The 15,417-nt window shown below is 44.6% G+C and overlaps 1 protein-coding gene across 8 annotated transcripts in view; it reads left to right on the forward strand.

The window, feature by feature from the left end:
- TRABD2B (TraB domain containing 2B) overlaps nt 1-15,417 on the forward strand; it is a 354,347-nt gene that overhangs the window by 294,050 nt on the left and 44,880 nt on the right. The window contains exon 6 of one of the 8 annotated variants that reach the window (XM_064147579.1): nt 9,901-10,131. The exons of 6 other annotated variants lie outside the window; for them this stretch is intronic. In XM_064147579.1, the coding sequence (XP_064003649.1) occupies nt 9,901-10,054 (154 nt within the window). In that variant the 3' untranslated portion in view covers nt 10,055-10,131. Of the gene's footprint in view, nt 1-564; nt 699-9,900; nt 10,132-15,417 lie in introns of those variants that run through there. One more of the 8 variants, XM_064147581.1, reaches the window with a different exon arrangement.

The following is a 15,417-nucleotide window of genomic DNA, read 5'->3' on the forward strand; positions in this document are numbered from 1 at the left end:
GGGGTCGATAGCTCCAGAATCAGCGAACTGGTGAAGAGACGTTCGTATAAAGTACATTTACATGTGTAGAACTATTTGGGAGCTCTCACCAAGAGGATTTCTGAAATCCCCTAGTCATCTGGTGGCCTACTGTTGACCTTCCTCATCCTCTTCTAGAATCTCACTGGCCAACTATTGAGAAGATCTTCTTTAAAGCTCTATTTCTTTCTGTAAAAGAAACCTGTTTGTACTCAGCATGCAGAAGCAGCACTTGAGAACTTATCCTCAAGTTGGCATCATTTGTTTATTTTGTTGCCTGAAGGAAAGTGTGCTGAGTCTGTTTGCCTCACAACCTTCAACAGCATTCATGTCTGCTTCTAATTTTGCTGGCTGTCATTCTTCTTGTCATAGAATCATAGAATGTCAGAGGCTGGACGGTACCTCAAAAGATCATCTGGTGGGGAATAAGACATTGGAAAATGAATGGCTGAAGCAGTATCTCATTGCTTTGACCTGAGATAAGAGAGGCATATTTTTTGTGGGGCTTCTGCCAACTGGTCATTCTTGCTCCTCTCTGTCTTCCAGAAGCAGAGCTGCATGCTCGGGGTGGGGAGAGAGGAGAAGATAGGAGAAAGTTTCCCCTCAGATGGATTCCAGTGACTTGAGCAGATAAAGGGCCACAGCTGCTTCACATGTAATTGGAAACAGCCAAACTGCAGTGTCAGCCCCGGAAGCACCTGTGTCCATGATGACTCTATTGTTACTGGGTTCTCAGAACCGGCCCTGACCTTGTGCCACGCGCCGAGCCCCGACGTACCGCTCACCGTTCTTGGTCAGGAAAACAGGCAGCAGTGCTCATTGCCATCAGACTGCTCTTTCTGATATCATGCTCCATGCTGCCTTCTTTCAGGCTGGGAGAGTTCAGGGCAAGATTTTATTTCTGCCTGTTGAAGAGTTTATTGTCAACTCTCTGAACTCGGCTGTAGAAATTAATTACCCTTCCTCCTTAAGTCTGACCTTGCTGGCCCAGTGAAAGCATGTCTTTACCAGAGCACTTTATTCTTCTCCTTCTTTCTGAAGCAAAGAGCTTGCTGCTTTTCCTATAGCATCCTATAGGTGTGGCCCTGGCTCTCCTACTCAGTGTTGTCACATGGTCTTTGCACCACTATGAATGCTTTCTTCTTCCCCAGAGGATGAAAACACACCCAGTCTATGCACTTCATTGTGTCATGCTCCTTAATCTTCACAAGGCGATAGGGAGAGGTGGGAAAATGTTTGACATAGCAATCCCTGCTTTCTCAAGTTGGTAAAAGTGCCAGTTCAATAGACTGAATCCTAGAAACTTAGGGGTGTCATTGGAGCCCTCAGGAGTCCCCCACTAACTGTCAAAGTCTTTCAAATGCCCAGGCCACTTCAGCTTTCTGGTGACAGCCTGGCAAGCTTACTCCATTCTGCTTAACTACCAATGTTCAGGATGCCTGTCATTGGGACAATGTTAAAGCTGCAGTAATAGAAGTAAAAATTGGTTTAGAAAAGAGACAAGTGGAAAAAAAATAAAAGAAAGCTGTAACATTTTCACTGGAAACAACTGTGATAATTGAGAAAGAAAGAACTAGGGAGATGTTAGCCCGTTCTTGATTCCATTGCTTCTGAAACAGAGAAAAATGCACATTTGATTTCTTTTTCCTGTGGGTGGAATAGGCTCCCCACTGGGGGGCTGCAATTCTTTTTATTCCTATTGTAAATCTTATGATCTTTTGCTTGATCTGAGCTTGAAGATCACACACCCTTCACTAGCTTCTTTCGCTCAGAAGAAAAAGAAACCTATTATTTAGGGTGTTTTCCCTGACAGCATCATTTGGAGTAAGAGGCATATAGGGATTTAAATGGGGTTCATCTCCATGCACAGGCAAATTTATTGCCTCATCTAACATTGGAAAATATTACTACCTAATGCTTAAAATATTTAGTGATGAAAATATGCACATTATATTTTCAAGGGGTTCCCACGTGCCTTTAAAATCTCCTCCTTTGCAATTGAATTGTCTTTGTGTCTGTAAATTACCTTACAGCCACGAAGTCTGAGCTGGTTGGTGTAACCTTCAGGGGAAAGGACTGAAGAAAATTCACTACCAAGATGTGGTAGAGAAGCAAAGTCAACTTACAGGTTCTCAGCCATAGCAGCTCCCTGATTCTGTCACTTTCTGAGCGACACGTGACTTAGGGCCAGTGCATCTGCATGTTCTTTTGGTCACCTTTAAATGCTGAACACATTCACAAAGAGTAGAATTCAGCAGCTTGCTACAAAAAAAAATCTGGGAAAGAGCAGGATGCTGTTGGTGAAAGAATATGAAACAAAACTTGCAAGAATTTTCTGCTTGACTAGTCCTCCCAGTGGGACATTCACTTTTCTTTATAATCAGATTTTATCCTTGGCAAAAATTCTGCTTTCTTTTGGAGAAAAAAAAATATTGTTTCATATTCTGTATCATTCTGTTCCTTGGGAACTTGCACACAAGGCTGCTGGGAAACCTGGGCTGCGTTCTTTTTGCTCAAGGGCAGCTTGCTCGCTGAGCTGTCCTGAAGCCAGTGCTAAAGTTTCTAGGGGTTTTTTGCTGCTCTGCATCCCATCAGTTTTGAGAGATCTGTGTCTCATACTCCATAAACTATCTAATGGTCAACTTACAGAGCCTTGGAGACTTGAAAAGTTCAGAGCTCATTCTTGCTTTATTTCCTAGCCAAATTTTGGCGTTCTTATTTTCACAGGAGGAGCTGATTTTTCATCCTCTTTCTGCTTCCAGACAACTCTACTGCAGATCTTTTCACCTAAGGTCGTTAGTGTAAGGTGAAAATTCTTGTCTGTAGTTACTAGCAATAAAGCTGATCCAAGCTGCACTGAAGTCAGCAAGGCTTCCATTGAAACATAGAATGAATGTTATAGAATGTCACAGAATGGTTTAGGTTGGAAGGGACCTCAAAGATCATCTAATTCTAACCCCCCTACCATAGGCAGGGACACCTCCCACTAGAATAGATCACTCAAGGCCTCATCCAACCTGGCCTTGAACACCTCCAGGGAGGGAGCAGCCACAACCTCCCTGGGCAACCTGTGCCAGTGTTTCACCACCCTCACTGGAAAGAACTTCTTCCTAACATCTAGTTGAAATTTCCCCTCTGCCAGTTTAAACTCATCACCTCTCACCTTGTCATTACAAGGCCTTGTAAAATAGCACCTCCTCAAAGCCTTCTCTTGCCCAGGCTGAAGAGTCTCAATTCTTGTAGTCTGTCCTCATAGCAGAGCTGCTGCAGCCCTCTGAGCATCTTTGTGGCCTCCTCTGGACTCTCTCCGACAATTCGATGACCTCCTTGTGTTTGAGGCTCCAGAACTGCACACAGTACTCCAGGTGGGGTCTCACAAGAGCAGAGTAAAGAGAACATTGGTGCCAGTAGCTATTAGAGGTTATTGTTAGTATGAGTTTGTTGCTGATTCTCTCCCGTCTTTGATTGTGAGGAGCCATAAGGGAATTGGTGGAAAACTGAGAGCACATTCACACAGTGGTGTGGATGCTTAATTGCAGTCAGTGTTAAGACAGTGACTTTTCCAAAGGACTGTTCTGGGATGTGCTGGACATCTGGCCCAACTTGCTCGCAGTAGGTGTCTGACTAGTTTTAGATGACTAACCATTTTGTGAGATGAAATCCACTCCTATTTGAAGGGTTTGGGCCTCATGTTCAGTTGGACAGTGTTCCTAGACTCATTTAAGCCTTTAGAAAAATTGCGCCGTCCCCTCTCCAGAGTTCTATTGAAATGGTAAGATTGAGTTTCGTGTCTCTGTGTATTCAGCCTGCACTTGCCCTGTGAATTGATAGCCTCTGTCCCAAGTGATACCAATCTGAGCTGAAGTGCAGCTGCACTTTGTAAGAGCTCAAGGAGCACAAAGGTACCAAGTGGTACTGTGTGGTTTGCAAGATATCATTTATCTAAGCAAGTTTGTGGTCTGTTTGCTGTCACTCTGTCTTTGCAGCGCCAACTTCTCTTACCTTCTCTATCACATTGTCAGGCAAAGAGACCTCACACGTTAGGACAGAGAGCTTTTCCACTTCCAGAGCTGACTTCTTTTCCTTCAGTAAGAGGCCTGTGGGTTGTGTTACAATCAGTAGAGCCGCTTGATTCATCATGAGTGTAATTGCTGGTAATTTTGCTTACAAGGATCTCTTTAACCTGCAAGGGTTCCTAAGAAGGAAACAGGAAAAAAAGAGAGTCAATTACCCTTTTTATTGATACTTCCAATTAAAATTCCTTCAAGAATGGAGCTTTAAAAGAAAACGTTGGGGATAGAGTTTTCTACATCAGAATATACTCACAAGTACATTTTCCATGGTATGAACACATATGGGTGTTCACAGGGACATTCTCAACAGTTTAAATGGTGTTTGAAGCCCTTCAAAACAACACTGTGTGACTTCTAGCATGGCTAAAGAACTCTTTGAGGGTGGATCTTGTTGTGGAAAGCTGTGAAATTTACTAAGACCTTTCTGAATTGTCCCCACAAGTAGGTCACTCTTAATTTATGTTAGCAGTGTGATCTTGTACCATTTCTTGTCTACCTGAGTGCAAAATAATCTCATGTTTAAAGCATTCATTGTATCTCAGCCAAGCCAAGTGGTTTAACACTGGCCGTAACCCAGCTTTGGATCTGAATTGACTGTGTAAGTGTCCCTATAAGAGAACTGTGGTGAAGGGTCAGAATGAGAAGCATGAATATCAGCTGCCTCTTCTAGTTAAGTGCTAGTAGTAGGAGCAGGAATGACAAACCAAGTAAGTTCTTACAACAGGACAGGGAAATTAACAACAGTGAATGTATGAAGCAGTTGTCACAATAAATAACTTTGTGACATTTTCATTTCATAATCACTGAATCACTTTTATGAGCAGTCAAAGTAAAGTCGCATGTAATCTGTAAAGTATTTCAAGAGTTTAATTCATCCCATGAATCTTGTGCTGGGATTACCATACCCAGCTCCAGATCAGATATGCTTCAGAAAAAAACCTTTAAGGTTTTAAAATCCTTCCACAAGTTAAACTCATCTCCAGAACCTTTGGAAGTTCAGCCTTCTCTGGAGCTTATGCTCCACGCAAGTGAACATCATGCCAATCTGTTTCCCATTTCCTGGGGATTAAACTGCTGTGTTTGATGACTCAGGAGTTCCCAAGAAAGTAACTCAGTCACTCTGTCTGGAGCAGCCTCTGGTGTCTCAGAGGACATGTCTTCTCTTGTGCAGTGATTCATGATTTCAGAGCAGAGGATCAGCTCTCTCTTTTTTTTCTCCCCACAAAGTTAATTAATAAAACAAATTTCTATTAGTGGGTGTTGAAAGACTTTGGCTTTCCACCTACACTCCCAAATACTCTGCATTCCAGGGAGAATGAAAAAATAGACCTGTGAATAGAAACAGGAGGAAGGAAAAAAATGGATCAGATGCTATATATGGATATAGACACAGTGGCTGTCAACTGATAAAATGGAAGAACATCCTGACTGAAGAGAATTTCCTGCAATGGTGTTTGCTAAAAATATGTTACTACAGTAATCCAATCTCAGAATTCACACATGCAAATTTAGAGAGAAAGCTTGGGGCACAGGGAGTGTCTACCAGAAACTGAATTATGTGTTTGGGCCTCCACCTTGATCTCTTGTTTAGACAGATGGCTTCATGGACAGTGGTTGTTCTGCTCATGAAAATTGGATCCTTTGCCACTGTCACAGACTTCTGAAACTCCAGTTGGTCAGGAGAAGCACCTGACGGATTTCCCTTATCCTGGCCATTCTGGATGTGACTATGGCCATCTGTCAGCCTCATCTGTAGCCCCACCATAGAACAAACTTTTCTGTCATCACCAACAATTAGCTTAAGTTTACACCCAGCATGGCTGTAACTTCTTGTGACTTCAGCAAGAAAACAGTTGAGTTGTCATCGCTGGAGATGCTCAAGAAAAGTCTAGATGAGACACTTAGTGCCATGGCCTAGTTGACTGGATGGGGCTGGCTGATAGGTTGGACTGGAGGATCTTGGAGGTCTCTTCCAACTTGGTTGATTCTATGATTCCTCAGGGAAGCAGAGATGATGCAAGGACTAGATATGGTTATTACCCTGCTGTGTGGGATGCTATACCAGCTCAAAACTCAACGGTGCCACTCTCTGCTGGTAACAGCTTGCAGAGGGAGACTAATTTGGTGATTTCTTCTGTGAGAAAAGGACACTGAAGTCTTTCATTTCTGACTCCTAGGACACATGACAGATCAGGGATACTAAAATTTTCCTGCTAACCTGTGGTACCTCAGCAATAAAGTTGTACACAGACTCGGTTAGCTTTGGTATCCAGTGCCCTCTCTGGCCATTAGATTTGAATCTCTGACCCCACATTCACATTTCCAGTTTACACTTGCAAAAATAAAGGCAGCCACAGAAATCCCTCTGTCGAGACAGCACATCCCTGTTTGCGTTTGAATGGCTGATAGGAACCTGGAGTCCCCAGCCATCAGAGTGCTCATTCAGAGAGACGAGCCCCGTGTTACGTTTGAAGTGAGTGCAGCACTTTGAAACAAGGATGAAGCAGGAATAAATCAGGATGAAGGATATGGGGCATTAAGTACTTTACATGAAATCCCTAATGGAAATACGTGGTCAATGTTCCAACATTTTCCTTGGAGAGAGCTCGGAAGCTGCATACCAACCTATTCGTGGAAAGCTAAACAGTTCTCTATTGTCCTTGATGTGAAATGCTTCCCAGATAAACACTTTCCTCCTCCATTGAAGAAAAATGATACAGCCTGTCCAGAGGACTACACTGGGCTGCCTCTGCAAAGTTGCTGGTTTCTGTTGGCATTGTGCTTAGCTAAAGGCTGTGGCTCATATGTGTGCCAGCATCGTTTGAAAAAGGCTGTTACTGAGTCAGACTGGGCTAATCTTCAAGGATTTAATAATGTTGTGTGCCCACATCTTTGTGTCTCTGGGTTCATTATACTCCTGGAATGTAAATCCCAATCCGCAGTGGCTAAATAAGGTTCACATGGATCTTGGATACTTTTGTGGTACTGTGTCCTCCTGATTTCTGAAGGGGAAAGGAAAAGTTGCTAGCTGAAATAAACTCACACGGCTCTCTACAAGGAGAGCAGTAAAACTTGGCTGCCATAGCATGTGTAGGTTGTAGCACTGCCTGTGTTTGTGACCTTTTAAGCAGTTTTAAGGAATTATTCCTAAAACCCACAAAATCAAGGCATCATATTCCAGAACAAAGAAGATCCAGAAGTCCCTGCTTGAACTCTGGGAGCAAAAGCTGATTTCTGAAATCAGTAGCACTAAGAATCAAGGCTGTGTAACACTTAGACAATGCTGGTGGCTGTTTGGTCCATGTCGGTAGATGGTTTTTCCTCTACTTGTCCCATTCTGGCATACAGAAATGTGAAGGACTTTGTTGCATCATCACCTCTGACTCCAGGCTGGGCACACACATGGTTTTGTTGGGTGCTTTCTTCCTTCCTCTGTAGTGCCACACAGACTGAAGGCCTCTTCCCAGGACCAGTGAGTCATACTACTCATTGTCAATGGATGTAATGGTTGCACAGATTAGCTTTTTGCCACCATTTTGTCAAAGCAAAACTTGCTTTGCTTTTGTGACCAGGAAATCATCTTTCTTCCCCTAGAGGCATATGATTTCTTGCTAATGTTAATAAGATTTTTTTCATGTGTATCAAATTTATATGTAGATTAGGTTTTAGGTCATAAATGAAACTGTGAAGTGCAACTTCCACTGACATTTAGCAGGCATTGAGGTTTTAAATCCCTCAGGCAATTTTAGAAACATACCGCCTGAGGAGAAGGACATTGACTTGAAAGAAAGCAGAGTTAACTGGGGTTTTGTTTGTTTTACAAATGCAGCCATGAATTTAAGGCACTTTCTATATTTTCAAGCATCCATACTGCTAGCAATCATTTCTGAATAGTTAGCAATTCCCAGTCAAATCAGTGAAAGGAAGCAATGAAATGCACAGGCAGACAGAAGTGTTTTAACTGAAGTGATGGATCAGGAGACTCATTTTGTTTTCTTCTTTCACTGTCCCACCTCCCTCTTCACCTCCCCTGCCTTTCTGGTCAGTCTGTGGATTGCAGGCTTGATGAGGTCTAGGAGTCCTGTGGGTTCTCTGGTCATTGGACAAGGAAAGGGCTGAGCCCAAACCTACATGTGGGAAAAAATGACCCCGTGTACCAGTACAGGTCAAAGACTAACCTGTTGTAGAGTAACAGAGGACAGGGACCTGAGGATCCTGGTGGATATAAGGATGGCCATGAGCCAGCAGCGTGCCCTTATGACCAAGAAGACCAATGGTATCCTGGGGTGTATTAGAAGGGATGTGGTTAAGTAGGTCAAGAGAAGTGCTCCTTCCCCTCTACTCTGCCCCGTTGAAGCCACATCTGGCACACTGTGTTCAGATCTGGGCCTCTCAGTTCAAGAAAGACAGTGAACTGCTTGAGAGAGTGCAGCACAGAGCCACAAAGATGATTAAGGGTGTGGAAATCTCCCTTGTGAGGAAAGGCTGAGGAAGCTGGGTGTCTTTATCTTGGAGAAGAGAAGACAGAGAGGAGACCTCATTCATGTTTATAAACATATCAAGGGTGAATGTCAGGAGGAAAAGAGCCAGGCTGGATAAGGCACTTAGTGCCATGGTCTAGTTGACTGGATAGGGCTGGGTGATAGGTTGGACTGGATGATCTTGGAGGTCTCTTCCAACCTGGTTGATTCTATGATTCTATGTCCAGTGATAGGACAAGGGGTAGTGAGTGCAGGCTGAAGCATAGAAGGTTCCACATGAACATAAGGAAAAACTTGTTACTTCCAACCCTAACATTCTGTAATCCTGAGCCTTTCCTCCTAAGGTCTGCCTGCTTCCTCTTTCTATTCATATAAAGACAGACATGCAGTCTTTTTTGATCTCTCTGCTAATTGGGATAATTCTGGGGGTAATGCAGTCACAGGTGGCTGTCAGATTGAGTCTTAGTAGAGAAGAGAGGAGACAGAGGGACAGACAAGCACATGTGCAGTGTCATCATCTGCTTGGATAGCCTGTGCCTCTGTCATCTCCTCAGCAGGCTGGTGGGGCAGCCCCAAGTGCTGAGTCTCACTGTAAAGAGATGAGTCAGATGAACCATTTCTCCATTGTAATTAAACATCTTGTGCTGTTGAAATGCTGCTCACATAGGGTGGCAATTTTGCAGCCCAGCCTAGCCCACACACATATGCCTGCAACATTTGTATGGCCCCACCAGCACAGTGTCTCTGGATCTTGGCTGGATTTCTTCTCACTGTCTCCATGTGAAGAGTTGTCTCTATGAATGGATGGAAAACCAGGACATAAGGAGATGTTTGGCTTCCTTACAGTAACTACGACAGCATAGCCAGTTTAGCATTAGTTAAACTACTAAACCCCAAAGCACTGGGTGATTCCTGCTCTGTTTCCCCTATATTGGGATTGGATGGGCAGCACTCATGCCAGGACACCAGTGAAAGCACTGACAGGACTGAGGTGCTCCAAATAAATAGGAGACACATCTTGACCTTCATGATGAGGAGGTCATCTGAGTGTCCTTTCCAGCACCTGAGTCTTACCCAGCCCTCTCAGCACTTTCCTGTACAGCTCTTTCCTGTCTGGTGCTGTTTCCAGATTTGTATGGACCTTCTGTTTCGGGGCTTAGTGTCACCTAGTACATGTCTATCGATCTTATTCTTGCAATATGGAGACATGACCATCAGAATCTTCGACCTGTTCTAGTGGGAGGTGTCCCTGCCTGTGGCAGGGGGGTGGAACTAGATCATCTTTGAGGTCACTTCCAACCTAAACCATTCTATGATTCTTGTCGTAGGTGCCAGGGTAGACCAGCAGCAACAACAACAACAAAAAAATTAAAAAAAAGAAGGCTTTCTGTGTCTGACACCAAGATAATTTTGATTCTTCTGTGCAGACAATGTAGCAGAAAATGGTCCCTAGGGGTCCTTTTGGCTAAGCAGCATCCCTGACCTGTGCTGTGAATCGAGCACTTACGGTGGAAGATGGTATGAAATAGAGAAATAGCAGTAATCATATTCAGTGTGAACTAAGAAGCAGTGTCAAAAGCTTAATGACAGCATAGAAGTTGAACCCATACTCCTCCAGACTCCTTGAAAATAAAGTGTGTGTTCCAGTGCAAGGCTTTGGTGCAGAGACAGCTTGATCCCATCAGGTTGGCAGAAGGGTGCAGTCTCCATGGGTAGATAAAATAGCTCACAGTAATAATGTACACTGAAAGACCTCAACTTTACTGAATTCTTTCGAGACTAGAAGAGTGGGTTTGAGATGAAAAGCTCTCTGCTAGCAAAGGAATATTGTCTTCTCTGTAGGTCAAGCTGAATTACAGCAATGCCTCAGGAGAAGTCCTAGTTTGGTCACTCTCACAGCATTTCAGCTTTGTATAGCGATAAGAAGCTAAGGTGGCTGCTAGAGCCTGTGCCAGATGCCAAACATAGTTCTGATGAGTCTCTGACATCCACTAAACTTGTGAGATTTTGTGCTTTTCAGAAGTTAGGCAGTGTTATGAATATTAGGCTGTCACACCCTCTCAAACAACTGGCACTTAGATAAAGCATTTCCAGGCAAACAAACAAATCAATAAACACAGACTAAGAAAACATACATGCACGTACAATGGAGGGAGGAGGCTTCCTAACTGACTTACTGTGCTCTGGGGAGCAGCAGACAAGTGGTTTTCATTTTCCTGGTGTTTCACTGACTGCCCTGTGGGGTTCTCTTCATGGGATGAGAGCTAGACTTAACTGCTGGGTTTGTGTATGTTTGTGTGTCTGTAAACAGTTGGATCTGCTCAAGCTTGCGGCAAGAGGCATTTGTCAGTTGTGTTCATAAAGCACCCTCAGAGAAGGTTTCAACCACTGACAATCCTCAGTTTTCCTTGATAAGTTAAATCTGCAAAGACTGCACAAAGCATGCCTGTAGGTCTTGATACCTCTCTGGTCAAGGAACCCAGCTGGCCTAATTCTCCTGCTGGGCCAGCAGAAAGCTCCTGGCAGCCATAAACGGCCATTCCCTCCCTTGCCTCTACCAGAAGATGACTGGGACCAGAATTGCTTTAAAGACTCATCACTCTTCTCCACCTTGTCTCAGCAGCAGCTCTAAGGAGAGGATCTAAGCAGACTCCTGGTAGCCAGTGTTAACTAGTTGGACATGGCAGAAAGGAAGCACTGCCTTTATACAAACCCTCCTCCCTCTGGGTTTTTTGATGTGTTGGTGTGATGGTTTGGGTGTTCCCTGACCCCACACACTTTAGAAATCACTCAGTGAAGGCCAGATCAGGATCACACCTTTTGTTCTAGCAAGCAAACAGTTTAAGGCTGCAAACAAAGCCAGTCCAAGTGAAGAGAGAACCTCTCCTGGCTGTGGGAAGCATTATAGCTTCTGAGTCCCTAAAGCAGGGCAGTAGGAAAGGCTCTGGTAAAGGGAAGAAAGCAGAGTTAGTCACTGAGAGGATGTGATGGTTTGGGTGTTCCCTGCCCCCCCACACTTTAGAAATCACCCAGACTAGACTCAGCCAGCTCTGGAAATCTGAATGAAGCTTATATTTACAGCTAGCACAATATACAAGCAGATATTTACAGTATATACAGTGATATACAGAAATATACAAGGTAAAAAGGTAATAGAGAAACACAACAACCCTGCCAGAAACCTGAGTCCCCAGGAGGGGCTCTCAACCACCCCTGCACCTTCCCCCTACCCCTCTCAACCTTACCCCAGTCCCAAGGAAGAATGGAGGTTTGGCCAGGGGGGTAGGAAGCAAAGTGGATTATTTAAAGAAATGGAGGGTGAGGTTAGAAGAGAGATACAGCTCCAAGCTCGCCAGCAGCAGAAGTGAGACCCCCTTATCTATATTTTGATTCTTATTCTTATACATCTCAGCAAGCCTATGAGTGAAGTAGACATCACCATTGTTTTCCTTTCACAGCCTGTACTCTAATCCTTTCCACCAAAACATTCTAGGTAGATTCAAACTAGCACAGTTGGTATCTCCTTGGAGCAAGTGAGCACCCAAAGCTCCTTTGCAATGAGGTCTAAAGCAGAGTTCAGGGAGGAGAGTGCATTAAGAAGGATGTGTCCAGCAGATCAAGGGAGGTTCTCCTCTGCCTATACTCTGCCTTGGTGAGGCCCCATCTTGAGTACTATGTTCAGTTTTGGGCTCCCCAGTTTAACAGAGACAAGGATCTACTGGAGAGAGTCCAACAAAGGGCTAAAAGGATCATTAGGGGACTTGAACACTGCCTTACGAGGAGAGGCTGAGGGACCTGGGGCTTTCTAGTCTGGAGAAGAGAAAACTGAGAGGAGATTGAATAAATGTTTATAAATATCTGAGAGCTGAGGGTGGGGACAGGCTCTGCTCACTTGCTCCCTGGGATAGGACAAGTAGTAATAGACATAAGCTGCAACACAGGAGGTTCCACCTCACCACAGAGGGAACTTCTTTACTGTAAGGGTTATAGAGCACTGGAAGGGGCTCCCCACAGAGAGTAACCTCAGAGAAGTGGAGTCTCCTTCTCTGGAGACCTTTAAGGCCTGTCTGGCTGCATTCATCTATGACCTGAACTAGATTATATAGTCCTGCTCTGGTAGGGGGATTGGACTCGATGATCTCTTTGGGTCCCTTCCAACCTCTAGCATCCTGTCATCCTGTGAGAGGCTTCACAGGCTCTCACTTTTCATATGGTGGAGTGCTGTGTCATTGTACCCTCTTCATGGTCGGGTTGTACTTGTCTGTCATCTCATCTCTGGATGTATTTGTCACATCATCAATGGGGGATAGGTTTTCTGGTGTCAGTGCAAGCTTTCCTGTGTAATGGGTGGAGTGGCTGCCACACCAGGGAGTTGTGCTGCTGGTCAGAGAGACTTAGGCTGAGAGTTGGGCAGGAAGAAATTAAATGAAGTTCAACAGGGATAAATGTAGAGTTGTGCACCTGGGAAAGAACAATCCCATGTATCAGTATCAGTTGGGAATTGACCTGCTGGAGAGCAGTGAAGAGGAGAAGGACTTGTGAGTACTGGTGGATGGAAGGATGGCCATGAGCCAGCAGTGTGCTCTTGTGGCCAGGAAAGCCAATGCCATTCTGGGATGTTTTAGAAGGGTTGTGGTGAGTAGGTTGAGAGAGGTTCACCTTCCCCTCTACTCTGCCCAGATGAGGCCTCATCTGGAGTACTGTGTCCAGTTCTGGGCTCCCCCAGCTCAAGAAGGGCAGGGAGCTGCTTGAGAGAGTCCTGTGCAGAGCCACAAAAGTGATGAAGAAAGCTGTCTCTTTAGTCTCCTTATGAGGAGAGCCTGAGGGAGCTGAGGCTGTTTAGCTTGGAGAGGAGGAGACTAAGGGGTGACCTCATTCATCTTTATAAAGAAGTAAGAGGTGAGTGCCAGAGGATGGAGCCAGCCTCTTCTCAGTGATGCCCAGTGACAGGACAAGGGGCAATGGGTGGAAGCTGAGGCATAGGAGGTTCCATGTGAAACTGAGGAAGAATTTTTTTCCTGTGAGGTTGACAGAGCACTGGAACAGGTTGCCCAGGGAGGCTGTGGAGTCTCCCTCTCTGGAGATATTCAAGAACCTTCTGGATGCATTCCGGTGTGATCTGCTCTAGGTGATCCTGCTCTGGCAGGGGGGCTGGACCAGATGATCTTTCAAGGTCCCTTTCAGCCCCTGACATTCTATGATTCTGTGTGAAGATCTGGGCCATACTGTTTGTAACAAGTCAAGGTGATATACCTGAGTGCCCCCCAGTCTAATCTCATAGTTTCAGTTAACAACCAAAAAAGAGGATATAAAACTTTCTTTTATTCTTTGTTTTCATCAGCAATGTGTGTGCTTCATTAATGAAGAATTTTAATGAAGGATGGAGTTGTCAGAAATAAGTATTTGATGGAGGCACTTTCATCAGCGTGAGATAATACAGAGAGGAACCTAAGTGAAACCAGGCCAGTATGTACAGAGACCTTATGTGAAGTCCATTAACATTAGACTTAAAGCAAGTGGAATCTGGAGGAAGAATTCTCTTGCCTTCATCACTTTTCATGTTTGGACCAGGGAAGTCATTCTGTCCCTATACTCAGCACTGGTTAGGCCACACCTTGAGTACTGTGTCCAGCTCTGGGACCCTCAATTTAAGAAAGATGTTGAGGTGCCTGAATGTGTCCAGAGAAGGGTGACAAAGCTGGTGAGGAGACTGGAGCACAGCCCTGTGAGGACAGGCTGAAAGATCTGGGGGTGTTCATCCTGGAGAAGAGGAGGCTCAGGGCAGACCTCATTGCTCTCTACAACTACCCGAAAGGAGGTTGTAGCCAGATGGGGGTTGGTCTCTTCTTCCAGGCTACCAGTGACAGAACAAGAGGATGCTGTCTCAAACTGCACCAGGGCAGGTTTAGGCTGGATGTTAGGAAGGAGCTCTTCATGGAAAGAAAGAGTGATTGGCATTGAAATGGGCTGCCGGGGAGGTGGTGGTGTCACCATCCCTGGAGGTGTTTAAAAAGAGGCTGGATGAGGCAGTTGTTGCCATGGTTTAGTTAATTAGAAGGGTTAGGTGATGGGTTGGACTCAATGATCTTGAAGGTCTTTTCCAACCTGATTAATTCTGATTCAAAGATTTTGTCCATTACTGCTCAGTAAAAATGCCCACAGACAGGCTGAAGTGTTGCCTGAATAGGGTTTCTGACAACTGTGGTTCTTTTCTTGGAAGCACTCAGGTCCTGTGATAAATACAACACTGGTGGGCTGCAACAGTATTTTGGAGAAAGGCAGACCTCTGTGTTCCTTTTTATAGCTCAGCAGCCATTGATGTTTAAGCAGATCAGATGTTTTACTGTGTCAGCTACAGAGAGGAAAAATGGACTCAGTGTGAGAGAGATGTGGGATCTCTTGCAGACGTGGTCTAATGGCTCTTTGATTCCACACTTGTGCCTGCTGCTCAGCTTAAGTGGTCCATGTCTCTCTCCTTCAAGTGATAGCAGCTACTTATGTGCCTCCATTATCTGTCATCTTGCAACTATAAGAGCCTGGACTGAACAAGGTACTTAAGGAAGACAAGTTGCCATGCTTGTACAAATTTCTGATCTACCCAGTATCTCATCTCTGCCAGGCCCAGCTTCAAGAGCATCAGAGGGAAGTGCAGGAAACAACACCAGGGATACCTTCAATAATCTGCCCTTAATTGAAGTCTGAAGTCAGTGAAAATGTTTTACTCGCTCAAATTACACATTGGTTACCTTGCTCAGTTGATGTCTCTTTGTAGGGGGACTATTTTTATGATGCAATGAAAAATATGGACTTAGCATATATTTATTCCTCTAGAGGATCCATCAGAG

Source organism: Pogoniulus pusillus, chromosome 8, assembly GCF_015220805.1.
Source record: "Pogoniulus pusillus isolate bPogPus1 chromosome 8, bPogPus1.pri, whole genome shotgun sequence".
NCBI lineage: Eukaryota > Metazoa > Chordata > Aves > Piciformes > Lybiidae > Pogoniulus > Pogoniulus pusillus.